At 55.3% G+C, this 20,736-nt stretch overlaps 1 protein-coding gene across 3 annotated transcripts in view; it reads left to right on the top strand.

Moving 5' to 3' along the window:
- The window catches only part of CRISPLD2 (cysteine rich secretory protein LCCL domain containing 2), a 96,305-nt gene that overhangs the window by 8,726 nt on the left and 66,843 nt on the right, over positions 1–20,736 (top strand). For all 3 annotated transcript variants that reach the window (XR_004523387.2, XM_033845286.2, XM_073796401.1), the window contains exons 2-6: positions 8,736–9,041; positions 13,203–13,321; positions 16,016–16,148; positions 16,598–16,713; positions 20,562–20,662. Coding sequence is in view for 2 of the 3 variants with exons in the window: in XM_033845286.2 (XP_033701177.1) it covers positions 8,802–9,041; positions 13,203–13,321; positions 16,016–16,148; positions 16,598–16,713; positions 20,562–20,662 (709 nt within the window). In the remaining variant the exon portion in view is untranslated. The remainder of the gene's footprint in view (positions 1–8,735; positions 9,042–13,202; positions 13,322–16,015; positions 16,149–16,597; positions 16,714–20,561; positions 20,663–20,736) is intronic.

The following is a 20,736-nucleotide window of genomic DNA, read 5'->3' as shown; positions in this document are numbered from 1 at the left end:
TTTTTAATTGAAGTATCGTTGATGTACAATGTCATGTAAGTTTCAGGTGTACAGCACAGTGATTCAGTTATATACACATATATATGTATATATACCCGTATTTCTAGATACTTTTTTTCCCTTATAGGTTATTACAAAATGTTGAGTATAACTCCCCGTGAACACCACCAACATTAAATATTATATAAACTTATAGTGAAATAAGTCTTATTTAAAACAAAGGTAATAAATACTCAAAACTTAGCGCATCCTAATTCTTTTACCTCGCTTTACTATTCTCTCTGCCCTTGGGGTGGTTGATGTCTATTCTGTGCATGTGATGGAAAAACGACATCATTCTGTGTTATCATGAGGCTCTTTCCAGAAACTCCATGCTCAGTGACCCCACGTTGGTGGCTTCAAGTTGCCGTGGTGGGAATATTTACACCAAGAGAATTGGCAGACACTACAGATCAGGGTGGGTATTTTGGGGTTTTTCGAGCATCCGTTGTTAAACATTTACCAGCACAGCAGTGGTTCCAGCCATCTAGAAGCGCCCAGTCTTAGCGGGCAAGGCAGCAAGTGTGAGCAGACAGGAGGCAGGCTGCTGAGGCCTTGACACCCACGGCCGGTGAACTCAGCCGAGCTGAGCCCTGGAAGGGGACCCAGCACTGCAACCGCATTGGCCTGTGAACCGGCTGACTGTCACCACTGTGAATCCAGGTCCCGGCCAGTTGGTCACATTCACGCTGCAGACCCGGTCTGTGACGTCTCGGAACCCACTTCCCCAGAAAGCTGGGAAAACGTGTCCAAGGCCCCAGACATGCAGTGAGCCGAAGCATGTTTCAAGTTTAGGGGTGGGCTTCCCCCGGCCCCCGACAAGCATTAAGACATTTATTGGAGTTTTAAAAATTAGATTTTGTCTCAAAGCAGAGGTGGGGCTTTTTTTTTTTTTTTTTTTTTTTGCGTTACGCGGGCCTCTCACTGTTGTGGCCTCTCCCGTTGTGGAGCACAGCCTCCGGACGCGCAGGCTCAGCGGCCATGGCTCACGGGCCCAGCCGCTCCGCGGCATGTGGGATCTTCCCGGACCGGGGCACGAACCCGTGTCCCCTGCATCTGCAGGCGGACCCTCAACCACTGCGCCACCAGGGAAGCCCAGAGGTGGGGCTTTGAAATAATGTGGTGAAGAGAGAATAGCCTTTTCACTGTGTTCCCCATTATTAATCCCAGCCTTCCCCACATCCCTCCACACCGTGCATCTGTGGAGCATTTAGCATCACCATCGCTATCGTCATAGCCAGTACTATTAGCCATAGACCTCGTAGCGAGCCCTGTAATACTGTAACACTCGTGTTCCTCATCTCCATCATTCCTCGTACCACGGCTCGTCCCTTGACCCTGGCCTGCCCCCTCCCCTGCAGGCTGATCCGTCCCCGCTCAGCAGTGAAGACTCAGCTGAAGGGTCGTCACTTTCTGGAAGCCTCCTGGAGCTGAATCACACGTGCAGACCTGTCAAGTCTTGTTCACCCACAGAGGCGCCAGTGGTGTTCAATAAATATTTACGTAGTGAATGTGCGGATCTCCTCGTCCCAACGAGGTCAGAAACTGACGGTTCAGCGGTGAACAAGGCGGACAGGTCTGGGGCCGTGATGAAGCAGCGACCCTGCAGTTGTGTCTTAACCCACGAGCAGGACTTCATTCATCAGCGGGACCCGGGCGGGGGAGGGGCAGGCTGGGGTCATGAGATGAGCCGCGAGAACAGCATGTGCAGAAGCAGAGAGCTTGGCACGGTCTCGGGGCTGACGGCTGGCAGGCTCCGTCCTACGAGTCATCTTTCTGGCAGGCTTTCTTAAACATAGGCGAAGGCAGCCCAGGCGGGATGACATCGAACTCCAACCACGTTCTCTTTCTTTCTCTCGTTCCTGAGAGTTGAATTTGGCGGCAGCGTCCCCCAGGAGCTAGCCCTTGAGGAGACCCCTGGCTAGATGGGGGACATGCGGGGCTGTGGATGCCCTAAATGTCCCCAGAGCCTTAGCCGGGGTAGAGGGGTGATGGCAGAGCTGACGTTGCAGCACCCACGTGCTCAGAGTTCCCCACGCTTCCAGAAAGCTGGATTTCAAGCCTTGGTTCCATTTCAAACCAGACCCGCAACCTCACAGATACCACATAACGTCTCCCGGGCTCAGTTTTTGTTTTCCAGAAAATGGGTTGGAAAACAGCCAGGGTCCAGCTGAGGCCGTGCTGCAGGAATCTGACCCCAGGCTGGGTCTGGACGTTGACCGTGGGGCGTGAAAGTTTTCTTGGTCCCCTCCCCGCCCCCTGGTATGTGCTTATGGGACCCTGGCGCCGTTATCTTGTTTGTGGTCTTCCGGGCTGGGTTTTGCAACTGGGGCCAAGGAGACGATGTCTCCCAGACGGCGTTTCTGTGAATTGTACGGCCGTCCACGCGGGTGTTTCGGGCTTTTGGCAGGAGGCCAGGGACAGAGAGTGGAGAAGGGCTTCTCTAGAAATGAAGCTTGCCTTTGGCAACCCTAGGAGAAAGCGGGGACAAAAGTGCAGAGCTGGGGAGTGTGGGCCTCCGTCTCCAGGAACAGAAGGGAGCTCGGGTTGACCCCCTGAAGTGTGAGTCCCTCGGGAACGTTAGGACGGCCGGAGGGTGCCCGGCAGAGAGGGTCCGTCGGTGTGGGCGTCATATTTTAGTCAAAGGTACGTCAGCAGATAGAGACTGGGTGGGTGCCAAGCCCCATGACGGGGAGTATCTTGGTGAGATGTAACCATGATGTAAAGGTTTCATTCCCCTGGGGGCGACAAACGGATGCCTTCTCGACAGAGTCACTACCTGGGGTGGGGCACGGTGCCTGTCTCCACTGAGCCCCACTGTCCGCGCAGGAAGCAGAGAAGGGAAGGGAGGGTCGCAGTGAGTGCTGGGTTGTTTGTGGGCGGCCCTCCCCTGTGTGGGTAGTGACGGGAAATCCCCAAGGAAGCCCACCCCTTGGGAAGGCACTGTGGCATTGAGGAGGCGGCTTGGAGGTCAGACGGAGCTGCGTTCCAGCCCCAGGTTTTCCGCTTGCAGCTGTGTGACCCTGGGCAGGTTCCTGACACTCCAGGGGCCTCAGTCTCCTCACCTGTAAAATGGGAGCAATAGAGCCCAAACCTCTGAATCATCGGGAGGGTGAAGTGAGAAGTGCAGCAACGGGCTTGCGGTAGGTCTCCCTCCATGTAAGCCCCGCTGGCCTCCCTGGTGGGGGCCTGTACGTGTCATTGGAAAGCCCCTGGTGGTGGTGGGCAGTGTGTGTGTCTCATTGGGAAAACTTTTTTTTAAAATTTATTTTATTGAAGTATAGTTGGTTTATCATGTTGTGTTAATTTCTGCTGTACAGCAAAGTGACTCGGTTATACAAATATATATTCTTTTTCATATTCTTTTCCATTATGGTTTATCCCAGGATATATATATATATTTTTTTGCGGTACGCGGGCCTCTCACTGTTGCGGCCTCTCCCGTTGCGGAGCACAGGCTCTGGACGCGCAGGCTCAGCGGCCATGGCTCACGGGCCCAGCTGCTCCGCGGCATGTGGGATCTGCCCGGACCGGGGCACGAACCCGTGTCCCCTGCATCGGCAGGCGGACTCTCAACCACTGCGCCACCAGGGAAGCCCTATCCCAGGATATTGAATGTAGTTCCCTGTGCTATACAGTAGGACCTCATTGTTTATCCATTCTTTATATAATAGTTTGCATCTGCTAACCCCAGACTCCCACTCCACCCCACCCACCATCCCCTCTACCCCTTGGCAACCACTAGTCTATTCTCTATGTCTGTGAGTCTGTTTCTTTTAAATTGTAGATGGAAAGGGGGCTGAAGTGCTTTTTCCCTAGGCTCTTACTGAGTTGTTTCGGCAGTGGAAGCTGAAGGCCAAGGCAGGCTGGCGGGGCCCCGGCCAAGTCGCCTCGGCCGATGGGCTTGTGCTGTGACACAGCGCCGATCGCCACTGCCCAGATTCCAGCCACGATCCCACCCTTGGCCTCCCCATTTGCCTCGCTGCTCCTCTCTTGCCCTCTTCCATACAGCTGCCAGTGGGATACTTAGAACACAGTTCTCCTCGCTTATTATCTGATGCTTGTATTAGTTTCCTAGGGCTGCCAGGATAAAGAACCACAGACTGAGTGGTTTAAACAACACAAATTCATTTTCTCACGCTTCTGGAGTCTGGAAGTCCAAGATCAAGGTGTCGGCGGGGCTGGTTTCTTTTAGGCCTTGCTCCTTGGCGTGTAGACGGCGGTCTCCTTGCTGTATCTCACACTCTCGTCCCTCCGTGTGTGTCTGTGTCCTAATCCCTTCTTCTTATTAGGACACCAGTCATACTGGAGCAGGGCTCACCCATATGACCTCATTTTAACTTAACCACCTCTTTAAAGACCCTCTCTCCAAATACAGTCACAGTCTGAGGTGCTGGGGGTTAGGACTTCGACACAGGAATTTGCAGGCCACACAGCTCAGTCCAAGATTCTGTTTTTTTTTCCCTGTGTGCCAGCCCAGTGCTGTGCTCTGGAATGTAGATGTGAGATGCCAGCCCTGTTACTGTTACAGTTCTGCTTAAATCTTCAGTGTTCTCCTATGGCCCAAACTTAGCGGAGGCCATCGAGGTACAGGCGTTGCCCCCTCCCCAGCGTGGACCCCACCAACCCTCCCTGAGCTGCAGCCAGGCCAGACCGTCTTCAGACCCAGTAGTGCCGCCCAGCACCATATCCCGCATGGCCCAACCCAAGACAAGTTGGTGTGGTCCAGGCTAGCGACTGTCTCAAGGTGGAGAAGCCACTTGGAGAAACGCCTCTTTTCACTTGTGTTTCTCCCCGTGGGAAGGTTTGACTAAACCCCATGGTTGGGAATTCCCTGGTGGCCCAGTGGTTAGGGCTCTGTGCTTTGAGTGCCGAAGGCCCAGGTTCAATCGCTGGTTGGGGAACTCAGATCCCGCAAACCACGCGGTGTGGCCATAAACAAACAAACAAACAAACAAACAAACAAACAAACAAACCCCATGGTTCTCCCAACTCTGAAGCTCCAGCTGAGGCTTTATCAGTTGTCTCTGGACCCTTGGAGGGAAGGACCTGTCTGTGGCCCATGGACCAAGCAAGGCCCTTGAATGTTCAGAGTGAAGGCGGCCGACGAAGTCTTCCGGAGTAAGGTCACCCTTTTTCAGGAGAACGTGCAGGGAGAATGCACTTGGAACCAGCAGTGGTTTCACTGTTCTTTCATGCTTTGGCATTTTGCTTTGTTTTATTCATTAATATTTTAAAAAGTTTAAAGTAGACAAGTCCAAAGGCTAGTATGCACTCACCACCGACGTCCGGCCCCCGAGGACACCCTCCTCTGGTGACTACATCACATTCCTGCCAACTCAGCCTGTCCACTCAGCGTGAACGGAGCTTACACTTTGCAATATTTGCTTGAGAATTTGTTTTTTCAATAGATCTACTTATTTATTTATTTATGGCTGTGTTGGGTCTTCGTTGCTGTGCGCAGGCTTTCTCTAGTTGCGGGGAGCGGGGGCTACTCTTCGTTGCGGTGCGCAGGCTTCTCATTGCGGTGGCTTCTCTTGTTGCAGAGCATAGGCTCTAGGTGCGCAGGCTTCAGTAGTTGTGGCACGCGGGCTCAGTAGTTGTGGCTCACGGGCTCTAGAGCGCAGGCTCAGTAGTTGTGGCACACGGGCTTAGTTGCTCCACGGCATGTGGGATCTTCCTGGACCAGGGTTCAAACCCCTGCATTGGCAGGTGGATTCTTAACCACTGCACCACCAGGGAAGTCCCGAGATTTTTAATAGAAACAATATGTTAGACATCAAGGTGAGTTCCCTCATATTCTCCTTCCCGGTTCAATTTACCTCACCCTGGCATCATCTACCACCATGAACTTGGTCTGTTCAGTCCTGGTTTTACCATACAAGCACATGCAGGTGCACGTGCGCACACACACACACACCGTATACATATATGTACATACACGTATAGTACGTGTGTATATAATACACACGTATACACAGATGTATGTACCTGTACACATATCTATAAACTATACAAGGTGTGGTTTACATGCCTTAAAATGCACACAGATAGTACCATGAGCATAGTATTCTACAACTTGCTTTTTTAGCCCAACATTAGATTTGAGCTTCGTTTATGCCAACACTCACAGAGCTCCAGGCCATCGTTTTTACTTGCTGTATAATATTCCACCCGCACGGACTCACAGTTCATTTACCCATCCCCCTGCTGAGAGTCGTTTGAGTTGTGCCCGTTGGTGATTTAAACCAAAGCCAGTTTAGTTGAGTCATGTAAGCAATTCCTATTTCGTGCCTTTTGGGGTGCCCTGCCCCTCGGGATGAAGAGTAAAGCCAGTCGGGTGTGGCCGTGATGCCCGAGCGGACGCTCCGTGATGTCGATTCCGCTCCTTCTTTGTCCTAAAGCTTAACCCAGTGTCAGTGCGTTTTGGCATCCTTTTCAGCCTGGCCTCTGCCGCTGGGAAATGCTCGTATATGGTAGTGTGACTAAGCAGGGAGACGTCAGGGACCCTGAGAGCGTCTGCGTCTCTGGCTTGATGCCCACAGGGCGAGCGAGCACTCAGAAGTCCCCCACCCTCACCCAGGTCCCTGAGGCTCTGCCCCAAAGGGAACTCCTCGGGAGGGAGGCCACATCTCACCCACTCCAAGGAGTCGGGCCTCCCCCTAGATGGCGTAAGCTCGGTCAGGACCCTGGAGAGTTTCCAGGGTTGGAGATGGGAACTGCTGCGTTCCCGTAGCTCCTCCGCTGCAGCTCTGCCTCCTGGGATGCCCCGGATGCGCCCTTGAGGATGTCCTCCTCCAGCTGCCAGCTTGCAGCCCCAGACCACGCGACCGGTGAAAACGCAGCTGTTGCCGGTATAGGAGAAGACCAGAGGGGCCACCCGGGGTTCCGGGTGGGTCAGCGTCCAGGCTTGGCTGCCTCCCCCGCATCCAGGGGGGCCCTGGAGCCCCTCCCTCCAGCTCCCCGCGCTGTCTTGTCAGGCCTGTCCCGCTGGGTAGGGGCTGTGGGTTTCCTCGCCTGTCGCCCAACTGGGAGCTCCCTGAGGCCAGGACAGGGCCCTCTTCATCTTCGTGTCCCGGCGCCCAGCACAAAATAGGTGTCTACTAAAGGTCATTGGGTGACTGACCGACTCTCCTTGGGAGTAAAGCAGAGGCGAGAGGGTGAACAACACACTCATTCAAGCCCCGCCTTGTCTTCTTGGACCGGACAGTAAGCCAGGGGGAAGACCATGCTTTGTGACCTTTAGTGTGACCCCGGGGAACCAGGGTGGCATGATGGGAAATCCAGGATCCTCAGAGACACCACACCTGGGTTCGAGTCTTACCCGTGGAGCGGGCTTGGGACCAGCACGTCACGCCTCAGCCTCCTGCCTGTAAAATGGGAGCGATAACAGGCCGACCTCCTGGGTTGTCGTGAGGATTGGAAACGGCATAATGAGGTGGCGGGCCCACGCAGATGCTCAGGAAGGGTTCTGGGAAGGAACACAAGGCACAGCGGAAATTCACCTCATAAATTAACTCCGGACCATGGAATTTTAAAATTACTAAGTGTATTCCAAGACTAAGGCAGCTTTTCCTAAGACACTAAGAAAGGCTAGTAGGCGGTGTTATTTGGGAAAAGGGCCTTTTGCCCAAAGGCAAGGAGGGATCGTCAAGATCCTTGTTGGGTCATAAAGTGAGGGATTCAGTGCAGTCGGCACCGGGGGTCTCTGAGAGGGGCGAATCCCAACCGCTGTGACCACGAGGCCGTGCGCCACGGCCCCCAGCCCGGCACGTGTCAGGGTTAGGGTTCCAGAAATACTCCTTGGGAAGTGCAGCTCCAAGATGGGCCTTGCAGGACCGGGAGTCCCAGCCACCATCTTCTGTCCCCTCGGCCCTGCTGATGCCGTTGTTGGGTACTAATAACCCCTATGAACCACTAACTTAGCAGCCAACAGGGTAACACCCGGCAGTGCCTGTAACGGGCTCATTGTCAGACAGAAGCTGCCTGAGGGAGGCTGCACGCCAGGCTGTTTAGGGGCTCTGCCAGGCAGGGATGGGATGAGAGTGGGTACACAGGTACCCCTGGAGGTCCTCTCTCTTTCTACTGTCACTTTCTCCAAGGAGCAAATCGGCAGAGTGCGTGGCTGGGTCCCTGGCTGGGTCCTGGGAGATTGTGTCGTAGTGTGTGACGGTTACACGGGTGGTGCCCCGTGGAAGGGCCGTGATAGGTGGGGCCTCATGCGGTGATGGGTCTGGGGATGCCTGACAATCGCTTTGGGAACTGAGTCTTACTTCACAGGGACCAGGAAGTTTGCCACTCACGCTGGTTCACGGCACATCCTTTCGTGATGTGAAATGACTTTAGCAATCTCTTTGGGGGGCGGGAGATGGAACTTAATTCAAGCCATAGACCCACCGTAGTCCTGAATGAGTCCAAATGCTGACTCCGAGTGAGAATAGATGGTACCGTGAGAAGCTGAGTCCAGGAGAGACCCAGCCAGGATGTCCCGTGTGGCATCAGGCCGCTTGCCTTGCTGGAGACCCTTGGCTTGAGTCCCAGCTCCACCACTTCCTGCCTGCGGGACCTTGGTGGTTCAGCTTCTGTGGCCTCAGTCTCCACATCTGCAAAGTGGGGAGAATGACGTCCAGCACGGTCAGTGCCGTCGTGGCTTTGACACTGACCGACTTCTCCTGCCGCCCTCTGCTTCTTTTCAGAGCACACGAGCGCCTCAGGAGCCCAGGCCCGCCTGTCATCCCAGCCCTTGCTGCCAGCGTGGAGCCATGAGCTGTGTCCCGAACGGCCTTGTGCCCTTGGGGCTGGTGCTACTGCTCTGTGGAGCCCAAGGCTTTTTCCTGCCCAATGTCACACACCTAGAGAAGCTGCTCAGCAAGTACCAGCAGGACAGACCCCACTCCCGGGTCCGGAGGGCCATCCCCAGGGCGGACAAGGAGGAGATCCTCATGCTTCACAACAGGCTGCGGGGCCAGGTGTCACCACCGGCCTCCAACATGGAGTACATGGTGAGCGCGGGGGCACCACAGGGGCTGGCCCCATCCGCGGGGGGAGGGGGGGATGGCAGGCTTGGGGACGTCTGGTGAGAGAGGGCCCCCTGCCTCTGTTCTGGATGCCCTACCCGATCAGCACAGGCTGCACCTCTCTGTAGCTCAGCCCAAGCTCCCGGCCCTCCTGGAGGGGGAGGGGGAGGGGAGGGGGAGAGGAGGGGAGGAGGAGGGTCAGCCCTGGGGCTGTGCTGTTACCGCTGTCCTTGTGTCACCCTTAGCGTCACCCCACCGTTTAGCTGCGCCTTCCGTCTGAGTAGCGAGGGGTGGCCGAGTCCGTGAGTGATGGGGTGTCTGCTGGGGAGGAAGGAGTAGAGAAGGGACAGTGGAGGGTCCCCTGTGCATCTGGAGAAGCCCTGCATTTCGGAGCAGAAGGGGCAGCCAGCTCCCCGGTGCACGTCCCCAGCTCTGCCCTCACTCATGTGTCTCCGTGTCCCATCCCCCCAGCCCTGTGAAACGGGCGCCGTGGTATCCCCCCACTTTATAGACTGGGAAACCGAGGCCCGAGGTCACACAACTGTAGAGGCGGAGGCGAATGCTGACCTGGGTCCGGCTGAGTCCAGGACCCGTGCTCTTGTCCCCTCTCCACGCTCAGTTGAACCCCTCCCCCGACCCCACCAGCCTTTTCCATCCTCCCCTGATTATCGGGGCAGCCTCAGCCCTGGAGTGGGGGCAGGGGCTGTTTCACCTCCCATCTTGCCCTCTTCCGGCCCCTTCTGCATCCTGGTATCGCGTTATAGTTTCTAAATCTCACTCTCTTCCAGCCTTTGCCCAGGCAGGAGCCTCGGTGGCCCTCTGTGCTTCCTTCCCGGCATCCGAGGCCTCCTATCACAAGCCCTTGTCTGTCTGGATAGCCTGTTTCCCTCCCTTGCCTTTGGCCGGAGAGGCCTCTGGGTGCTGTGTGTGTTACAGACCCCGCCCCCCCCCCCCCCAGGAGGGCTGCACCCTCATCATTCCCGTATCTACCTCCCTGCAGGCCTGGCCCCAGGCCCTCTCCTTCCTCTGGACTCTCAGCTGCCGCTTTCCGTGTGGCCTGTGCTCCGACCTCGGCCACCCTCACGGTCGGTCCCCTGCCCGCGTGCCTGTGAGTCCCTCGGCGTCTGTGCTTGCGCGAGGTGGCCCATCACCAGCTGTGGGATGGATGAATGGATGCCCGTCCGCGCAGAGCCCTGAGCAAGCCCCCAGTCCTCTGGGAACTCGTTATGAAACCATTTCTTTTTTCTCTGAAGAAAATGGTCCAGACATTTATTCCGAAGGGGCTGTGATAATTTTAGGAGGCAGAGTGGGCGCCCTTTCAACGTGGGGCGCCTAACGCCGGGGGCAGCTGCGCGGACCTTTACAGGGTTAAGGATGGAGAGAGTCAGGGTAGATTTTCTTTTCAGGGCACGGACTCCTCCCCGCTCCTTCCCAGCCACTGGTCATTTGGCTTCTGTCCCTGTGGGGAAAAGACACTGTCCGCCTCTTTCTGGATCAGTCGCCCTCCATCCTGTGCCCCTCCCCACCCCAAGGCCCTGTGTGGTGCCTACCAGGGAGCAGGCATTCTCCTGGGCCTGAAGCTTGCCTGAGCCCCAGCCCCGTCAGGGTCCTGGCTGTTTCCTGCCTCCCGTGGGGAGCAGGCTGGGTTTCTGCTGCTCTTCTCCTCATGCCCTGTGCTTGTCTGGTGCCTGTGGGGGAGATTCAGGGCAGCGGAAAGGAGCTTGGGTACGCAGCAGGCAGGGACAGGCCCTGGGCAGCCTGCGACTAGCCTGCTGTGTTTTCCTATTTGTTTATTTCATGGTATCTCAGGATGGGAGCTGGGATCTCGCTCCTTCCTTCTCCACAGCCCCCCTGTGGGGGAAGCAGAGCCTTTAGGGGTGTTGTTGAGGCCGCCTCTGCACAGGGGCCCTCGGGGCGGGGCCAGCAGTCCGAGCCTCAGCACCGTCCCCTCCCTCTGGGCATCCTCGGTGCAGTGCTGCCCAGCCCCCGTCTCCACCCAGACAAGTGACACTGATTTGAGAAAGTGTCTCAGAGTCATGGCTTCCTGCTCGGCCCTGCCTGCTGGGCTTCTAGCCACAGTCCTTTGAAACAGGCTGAGCACTGAGAGGTGGATTTTAACACTCCAGAAGTTAAGACACCCCATTTTGAGGTTTTATGAGCGGACAGGCTCTGGGGTTAGGTAGCTGCCACGTGCCAGCTGTGTGGGTTCGGCAGGTTACTTAGCCTCTCTGTGTTTATAATTCCCACCAAGCACAACGGGGGACGACAAAAGTCCCTTTCTCACAGAGTTGTTTGGTGGGGTCAGTAAGACAATGCATGATACTAAATAAATGTGAATTAGACTGTTGCTATTATTTTAGTAACCATTATTTTAGTGGAGTGGGACCAGCACCTGGTGGCAGCATGCAGAGCAGGAAGATGGAAGATCCCCCTTGGAGGCTGGGCTGTTAAAGTTCTAACAAGTTCCTAGCTGGGTGACCTTAGGCAAGTTACTTAACCTCTCTTAAACTCAGAGGTTTTTGTTTGTTTGTTCATTTTATCTGCAACAATGGAGAGATAAAACATACCTCCAGGGCTTGTTGGGGGAGTTAAATAAGAAAATGGTTCTAATGTTACCTGCAGTGGGCAGGTGTTCAGATGATGACTGCCCTGGCGGGTGCTTGAGAAAGTTAACTTCCTTAATATCCAGGTACCATTGACTGAGAGCTCCTTTGCTTCTCATCTGGGGGCTCCATGCCTGCTGTCAGTCAACCTTCCCCCAAATCCTATTCCAGGTACCATTAGCCCATTTAGAGATAGGGAAACAAAGGCACAGAGAAGTGAAACCATTTTCTTGAAGTCACACAGCCAGCAACAGGCAGAGCCTGGCACCGTACCCAGGTTCACCTAACAAGAGCACCTCACTGCCCTGCCCTCTGAAGGTGGGAGGTGCGTGCTCTTATCAACAGGCCCGTCTCCCACTGACTGAGTGTGGCCCCCGGAGGGTGTTGACCCCCTGTTTCAGGCTGTGCTTGGGCACTGGAGAAAGATCCGAGGCAGAAGTGGTACAGGGTTTGGTGGGCGCTGAAGGTGGGGCACTGTTGGGGAGAATATCCCCTGCAGCTGAAATGGGCAGGGGGTCCAGAGGTGTGACCCCGCCCCCCCCCAGGCGTCTGCCCTGGGGCAGGACTTGCCCCTGGGTGTTGAGGAGTCGCAGTTATCTTGGCCAGAAGGAGACAGCAAGAGAGGAGGAGGAGAGGGCAGTGGGCAGCTTCCATTCGGGGGTCCCACAGTTGGTTCAACCAGTCTCCTGTTCCTGTTCCTGGATGGTCCCGGGGCTCTGCCGCAATAGGCTTTCAGTGAGCAACTACTGTGTGCCAGGGCTGGGGCTTCCCAGAGCGAGGGACAGCCCCTGGCTGCCCATGAGCTGCAGCATCTTCCTCAAGACTCCGGGAGGGGGCGGGACAGCCGCTGGCTCGCAGCTGGGAGGGCCGCTTGGCATCTGTTCCTCCGCAGAAGAGAAGTGACCCTACTTGCCTTGTTCACCGTGTTCTTTCTTGAGGAGTTATGTGTGCTCCCTGGGCCAGCTGGGAGGCAAGAGGGCTGCAGATTCTTTGGCCCAGACCCCTGACTCAGGGAGGGCTGTGTTGGAGGGTAACAGGACTGGGCGAGTTGAAGGCATTTCTTGCTACCTAAAAAAATACATATATACATATATATAATAGTAAAATATACGTAATATATAACCTACCATTTTAGCCATTTTTAAATGCACTATTCAGTGGCATTTAACTACATTCACACCATTGTGCAACCATGACCGCCATCACCGTCATTCATCTCCAGGATTTATTCATCCTCCCATTTCACAGATGAGGAGACTGAGGCTGAGAGAAGGGACTTGCCAGTGTCCCCGACAAGTTAGTGGCCGAGCAGGTGCTCTGAGGATCGGGGCTCCTCTAGGTTCTTTGCTGACCGGCCGCTTCCCACCTCCCGAGCAAGGAACCCATCGGAGACATGCACGAAGGCCCTGTGTCTAGCGTCGCGGAAGCCGAAGCCCGGCCCTCGGGGTCTCCCAGGGCCTGAGCTGGGGCGTCTCTGCGGTTTGGGTTCTTACACCCACCCCTGACCCTGACCTCCTGGTGCCCATTTCTCGTCCCCCTGCAGACCTGGGATGAAGAGCTGGAGAAGTCGGCGGTGGCCTGGGCCCAGGAGTGCATCTGGGAGCATGGGCCCAACAGCCTGCTGGTGTCCATCGGGCAGAACCTGGCTGTGCACTGGGGCAGGTAAGAGCCACTGTGACCCCCTACTCGTGAACAGGGTCTCACTCACGCCACCAGACCTCCAAGGCCTTGACGGTGTCTGTTAAATGTCGTCCACGGACCTTCCCCCGGGTCAACCGGGCCACATTCCCGAGCCCCCAAGCCAGCTGGCAGCCCCTCCCGGGCTAGGGCCTGGCTGCCTTAGAGGAAATGAGCAAAATGTCTTCTGACCGGTTAAGACTCACTGACCACGTGCTGTGCACACGAATCCTCCAAACGGGGGCCCAGGGTCCCTGGGTCTGCTTTCGTTGAGCCGCACTTATGGAAAATTTGGCCGGGGCTGGAAGCAGCCCCTCAAAGTACACATCAGGGTGTGCTTGCCTTCAAGCGCCTGTTTACTCTGTTTCCAGCTCTTTAAGCGGGGAGTGTAGTGGGGCCACGAGTAGCTGCATCTTCCTTTAGCCAGTGCCCTTCCAGGAAGGACCTGGGCAGGTGTCACCGTGTGTCCAGAGGTGTGACTTCGTGGAACCACAGCAACCCAGCATTCTTTTCTGCTTTTTATGAAGTCAGTCTTGTGACAGCATTAAGAGAAAATGTCTAAAGGGAACCAAACCCATCGATCCACTGCCCTGGTCCAGCAATTTGCGTGTTCCTGGGCTTCTGGGCTGCATCTGGCTGTGGGCCGGCATGTTTTCACGTAGCTGTAACTGTGGCCAGGACAGCTGTTAATTCTTTTTTTTTCCTTCTCCTACGATATCAAACAATTTTCTGTTACATGGTTGCCACGGTTATCACCTCGTCAAGGCTGCCTTTGGGCCATGAAGTTGACAGACTGGAATTTAGCCATTCCATTCTTTTTTTTTTTTTTTTTTTTTGCGGTACGCGGACCTCTCACTGTTGTGGCCTCTCCCGTTGCGGAGCACAGGCTCCGGACGCGCAGGCTCAGCAGCCACGGCTCATGGGCCCAGCCGCTCCGCGGCATGTGGGATCTTCCCGGACTGGGACACGAACCCACGTCCCCTGCATCGGCAGGCGGACTCTCAACCACTGCACCACCGGGGAAGCCCCTCTTTTTTTTTTAAAATTAATTAATTTATTTGTTTTTTGGGTTTTTTTGGGCTATGTTGGGTCTTCATTGCTATGCGTGGACTTTCTCTAGTTGAGGCAAGAGGGGGCTACTCTTCGTTGCCGTGCGCGGGCTTCTCATTGCGGTGGCTTCTCTTGCTGTGGAGCACGGGCTCTAGAGCGCAGGCTCAGTAGTTGTGGTGCACGGGCTTAGTTGCTCCGCGGCAAGTGAGATCTTCCCTGGCCAGGGATCGAACCCGTGTCCCCTGCTTTGGCAGGAGGGTTCTTAACCACTGCGCCACCAGGGAAGCCCAAGCCATTCCATTCTTGTAGCTAGGTTGTTTTTTTTTTTTCTTTTCCCCCTTGGCTCATTTGAATGATTTCAGTAGGAAAACTCTGAGGGGTAGGACTGATGGGTCCCAGGGCACAAAGACTGTCCCCCTTCTGGATGAATATTGCCAACTCACTTTACAAAAGAGACCCTCTTCTGAAGGCCCCTCTGCAGCCAACTGTTCTCTTTCCAAAACCACCCCAGCCTGGCTGTGAGGTTCCAGGGAAGTAGACAGACTGGTGATGGTTCCCTGTGTCTCTAGAGCTCTGTTGCTGCGTGTGTCTCTTTCCCCGAGCTGGCTCCAGGAAGGGAGGCTGCTTCTCCAGCCACGGCACTGACCACCACCATTCCCTGGGTCCTGACAGTAATTGTTATAAGACTTCTAACCACCCGGGTCCCCACGGTGCCCTCAGAAGCCACCAGTTGCCACCACATCTGTTCTCTTTATTGAAACCACTTTGTTGACACTTGCTGGTGACAGCGACCGGGGGTTCCAACCTGGTTTATTTTCTTTCCCGGTGCCAACCTGGCGGACAGGGCTGAAGCGAGGGGGTGGTGGCCACCAACAGTGGCTGGGGGCGTGCTCCTCAGGGTTGGGGACGAGGGAGGGCTCAGGTGATAAAATCCCAGAGGGGAGCTTGGTAGAAGGGTTTGCCCAGCTGACTGCAGGGCTCTGCACACCTGTGGGTTCCTGTGCCTTGAATGAATTTTCTTCCTTGAGTCTGAGTCCTCGGGTCCCCAGGCAGCCAAGGAACGAAGCTGGTCATGACGTTACAGAAACGTGAGGCCTTAGGCTGCTCTTTGGCTGTGTGTGTGTGTGTGTGTGTGTGTGTGTGTGACAGGGACCTGTCTGTCACGCCATAGCCAGCTGTTTCCCAACTTCCAGACCCTCCCCTGCCACAGTTCAGTTATCTGGGCAGGATCTGTTCAGTTATCTACTTACTGTTTTTCTCTACATTGACTGTAAATGGACTTGCACCTTCAGTTTTGTCTTAAGCGGTAACATCTGTGAAATATGGGATTCCCCAAACGTACGTGAAAATTAATACATAATTATTAACATGAAAAAGAACTCACCGGGAGCCAGGTAAGCGCTTCCCACACACACTGGTGGCTTGTAGGTCACCCAGGGACACTCCTGGAACCCAGAGGAGACCAATTCGGGTTTTAAGCACTTTTAACAGATACTGGGTGGGATATGGGGCTGTTGGCCCAAAGAAGCACCCCCTCCAGCTGCCCCATGGGTGGCACTGCTGCCAGCGGGGGTCTCTGTCGTTGGGTGCTTGGTGGCTGGCACGTAACAAGCTGATCTGCCCCTGCAGGTATCGCTCTCCTGGCTTCCACGTGCAGTCCTGGTATGACGAGGTGAAGGACTACACCTACCCCTACCCCCACGAGTGCAACCCCTGGTGTCCAGAGAGGTGCTCTGGGGCCATGTGCACCCACTACACACAGGTAAGGCTGAAGATCAGGTGTGACCTCAGCCTGGCACCCCCAAACACTGTCACTCACCTGGCCCTGTGGGACTGTTGCCCAGTCAGAAAACCTCTGCTCTACCATTGCCTTAATTTTTTCCTTTAATTCAGCACTACTCAAAGTATAGCCGGTGGGCCAGGCTGTTTGTGGCCAGTTCACAAATATGGAAACTGAGAGTAAGCGCTGGAAACTTCTATGGCCGCTTTACATTGCTGGGGAATTTTCCTTGTGTGTTTTTTTGTTCTTTTTTTTTGTTTGCTTTTGTTTTAAAGGAATGTGTGGCTCTTTAATGGGTTAGGGGAGGAATCTGGTCCTTCACCTCTTCACCACACACCCCTTTAGTGCCAGCACCTTGTGGATCCAGACCAGATTATATCACCCTGGTCATTGGTCCCTTGAGCTCAGATGTATGGATGTCATCTTTTCAGATAGTTTGGGCCACAACCACCAAGATTGGCTGTGCTGTGAACACCTGCGAGAGGATGAATGTCTGGGGAGATGTTTGGGAGAATGCGGTCTACCTCGTCTGCAATTACTCTCCAAAGTAAGAACAAGTGACGTGGTTTTATGGGTTGGGGTGTGTTCTCCTGCTATGGAAGACCCAACTGAAACTGGCTTCAGTGGTAAAATCTCTTTATTATTTCACATAACAAGGCATCTAGAGGTTGGTGCGTCTAGGTTAGCTTAATAGCTCAGCATGTCAATGAGAACTTTCTGTCTTCTTGCTGTATTGTCCTCTCCTCATGGTCCCAAGATGGCTGTAGAGCACCAGGCATCACATCTTCCCAAACAGAAGGGAAGAGAATGGTAGAAAAGGCCTGTCTCCTTAGGCTTTTCTCACCCCTGGCCCACTTTCTCCTTATGTCATTGGCCAGAACTAGACCACTCATGGACAAGGGAGAACAAGAGTGCCCCAGTTGGCTTTGACCAATGAAATTGCCCCAGTTGGCTTTGACCAATGAAATCGCCCCAGTTGGCTTTGCACGTCACCCCCTGGGGCTACTTGAATAAGTCAGAAGCAGGAGTAGTTGGCTGGGCAGCCAGTGGGGTCTGTCATAGAGATTCTTTTTCTCTGAAAATACGCAGCAGATAGCACTCTAGAAAATAGGTATTCATGCTAGCCCTAGTTTTTGCATCTTTACATTTCCCCTCCCAGAAGGGACCTCGTCACACCTTTAGGTCATAGTCCCACTTTCTCTTGACAGCATCCTGATGTCATCAGTGGGTCACTTATCCCTTTACTCATTCACCTCCGTTGCTCATCAGACAAGTGTGTGCTGATTCTCAGAGACCCGCTCACCCAGTTATAGCCTGTGGTTTGCACACTGGCCACTGGGCTGGCCGCCATCCTAGCACTGGGCCCTGCACGCAGTGTGCCCTTGAGGCATGTTTTCTCCATGACTGCATGAAACAGGAATGACCTCATTTACTGGGTTGGATCAGGAGTAGCCATGAGAAGGTAGGATGAAGAGGGAATCGCTGAGGTTGGGAGGAAAATAGAAACTCTCCGTAAACCATCTGGGACGCCTGTGGTAATGATGTCTCAGGCAGCCCACGGGGATGAGGGCAGGGGGGTTACGTCATCCATGGGAGGGACCTGAGCCCCATGGAAGAGCAGTAAGGTGGTCCCCATGGTGGAACTCGTTGCAGAGTGGCAGGTGGGGAGTGAGGAATCATTTGATTTAAGTCTTTATATTAAAAAATACACTAGAAGATCCAACCAGAAATACCATTCTTCCCTTATTTAGTCTTTACCGCTTTCTTGAAAAAATAATGACTTGTGTACAGTAAAGTACACTAATCCTAAGAGCCCAGCTGGATAAATTTTCACACATATAGACATGTATTAGTCAGCTCAGGCTGCCGTAACAGAATACCACAGATTGGGTGGCTTGAGCAATACACATTATTTCTCACAGCTCTGGGGGCTGGAAGTCCAGATCAGGGTCCAGCAGGGTCAGTTTCTAGTGAGGAGTCTCTTTCTGGCTCCCGGATGGCCACATTCTCCCTGTGTCTCCACATGGCGTTTCCTCAGCGTGTGCTGGGGGTTGGAGGGGGAGGGAGAGGGAGGGGGAATTGAGCTCTCTGTGTCTCTTCTTATAAGGACACTAATCCTATCAGAGTCCCACCCTTGTGACCTCATTTAACCTTAATCACCTCCTCCGAGGCCCCATCTCCAAATGCAGCCACGTTGGGGGGTTAGGGTTTCATCATACGGATTGGGGGGGCTGGGCACACACGTTCAGTCCATGCATGTGTATATGCATTATGTATGCATTATGTCTACCTGTGTAACTAGTACCCAGGTCAAGGGAGGGAGTATTTCCAGGGCCCCAGGCTGGAAGTGGGGGGCTCCCTCATGCCCCCCAGAGTGGCTGACATTCTGACACCCCTCCCCATCGGTCAGTCTGTCTGGTTCGGACCCTCCTGTGAATGGACAGATATGCCCTCTTGTGCCTGCCGTCTGCCTTTCAACACCGTGTCTGGGAGATTCGTCCGTGGTGTTGTGTGTTCGGTGGGCATTTTTTTTCAGATGTCTTTGTGGTTTTCCATGATGTCCACAAGCCTCTTTCTTCAAGAGTCCGAGCCCCCGGCCATGCAGGGGGCAGTGGCTGAGAGGGTGGGCCCTGGGGTGGTGTCTGGGCTCAGGTCTCTTTGGGAGGGGGTGGGGTGGGGTGGTCTTGCGCCCTGATGGCCTCATGGGTGGGGGGAGGGTGCTCACTTCCTGGGGCTGTTGGGAGCGGGGAGGGTGCCCGTCTACAAGACGTGTAGCACCCAGCCCGCATCCACGACCGGTAACCCGGAGAGCTACTGCTCCAGCTGTGTGGGAGACTTGGTTTGTCGCTGAGGAAATGTGGAAGCTACCTGTGCTGGTGCACTTGGCTGGGGGAGGGGAGGAGCCTGTCTGGGAGGCCCGGAGTGTGTGAAGAAACCTACTGAGCCCCACCCGGTGACCTGGCAGGTGCTGGGGTCCCCTGGGTCCGCCGGGTGATGGTCCATTTGGGAGGGCCATCCCGAAGCCCCCCGTGCGCCCCTAGCCAGCCTGCACGTGGGGCCGAGGTGCTCAGCGAGGCAGGGTCTGCAGCCTGGTGGGGGGTGTTATTTTCCATCCACGGGTGCAGACTATAACAGCACCCCCCAGCCGCCCTCCCACCATCCCCAGGCCCGATGCCCGCATGGCCCTGAGTGATGCCGGTCCGCTATTTTGAGCCGTCTGGGGCCAAACAGAGAGTGTGTTTTCTGCAGTTGTCTCCCGGCCATCACTATCAGGACCCCTCCTTGGCCACCCTGGACAGCCGTCAGAAATGTCACGCAATGAGGATGTTGATTTAGCAAATGCTCAGAGAGCATATTGCCGTCACCAGGGGCTGGCCCCAGTCTGGGGCATCCACACAGACGCCCTCTTCATCTCATGACCACCCCCCGTGCTTACCCCACTACAGAGAAGGGGGCAGAGGCTCAGGGTCGAGGGGCATTGGCTGGGTTCACCCGGCTGGCAGGGCCACGTCCAGCCCCGGGAGTCTGCTCATCACCGCTCGGCCATGCTTGGCCCAGGATCGGGGCCGCCAGTCTCTTTCCTGAGTGGACAGACAGGTGACGGGGCACCCATGAAGGAAGTTTCTAGAACAGATCACGAAGACTGGCTCCCAGTCACTCACCTCTCCGGCTTGTGCTGCTAAAGGCCCAGGTGCTGGGGGAAGGGCTTGGGAATTGCACTCACCACCTGCAGCCTGGCCCCTGGAGAAATCCCACCGACCGGCCTTTGGTTTTCCTGCCCTGGGAACTTCAAAGGGAGGCGGATGGCGGAGGGACCTTGGTCCCAGCCCCGAGAGCAGAGTGTGGTCAAAGGCTCTGAGCCCCACGGCCTGGGTTCAAATCCCAGCCCTCCCACTCCCTTGTTGTGTGACCTTGGGCAAGTCCCTTAACCTCTCTGAGCCTCAGTTTCCTCTTCTGAAAAAGGATTGAACTCCAGCACGTCCCTCCTGGGGTGCTGGAAGGATGGAGTGAGCAGGTAGGTACGTGGTAAACACGAGGCACTCCCTGGAACAGGCTGACCTTTACTCATTTGAGAAATGGCTTCAGAGGATCCCAGCAGCTTCCAGTGCAGAGGCATCGGGGCTGGGACTGGGGGTGGCTGACAGCATTCAGAGTTGCGTGAGGCCACAGGACAAAGGTGCAGGGAGAAGGATGCTTTGTAGCTCCCGACTGGGATTCTTCTGGAATTCTCTAGACTCTGTACACAGGAGGGGCTCAGGGCAGGTGCCTTTCCCCCTTCACACCTTCCTTCCTCCCTGACCGTGTCTGGGGTCCCGAGAGGCTCCAGAAAGGAGCGAGAAGCCCCCCGGGCCCTGGCGTGGCGGCCCCCTGACGGGGTTTCTGGTCTGTCCTCAGGGGGAACTGGATCGGAGAAGCCCCCTACAGAGCTGGCCGGCCCTGCTCCGAGTGCCCGCCCAGGTACGGAGGCAGCTGCAGGAACAACTTGTGTTACCGAGGTAGGAAACGACTTCAAAACCCTTTGGAATGGGCGTCCCCTCCAGTCCCTGAGTCACAGAGTGGCTGACGTGAA

This window comes from Tursiops truncatus, chromosome 19 (genome assembly GCF_011762595.2).
Source record: "Tursiops truncatus isolate mTurTru1 chromosome 19, mTurTru1.mat.Y, whole genome shotgun sequence".
Classification (NCBI taxonomy): Eukaryota; Metazoa; Chordata; class Mammalia; order Artiodactyla; family Delphinidae; genus Tursiops; species Tursiops truncatus.
The sequence above is the reverse complement of the archived record's forward strand: the minus strand, read 5'-3'. Positions and strand labels throughout refer to the sequence as shown.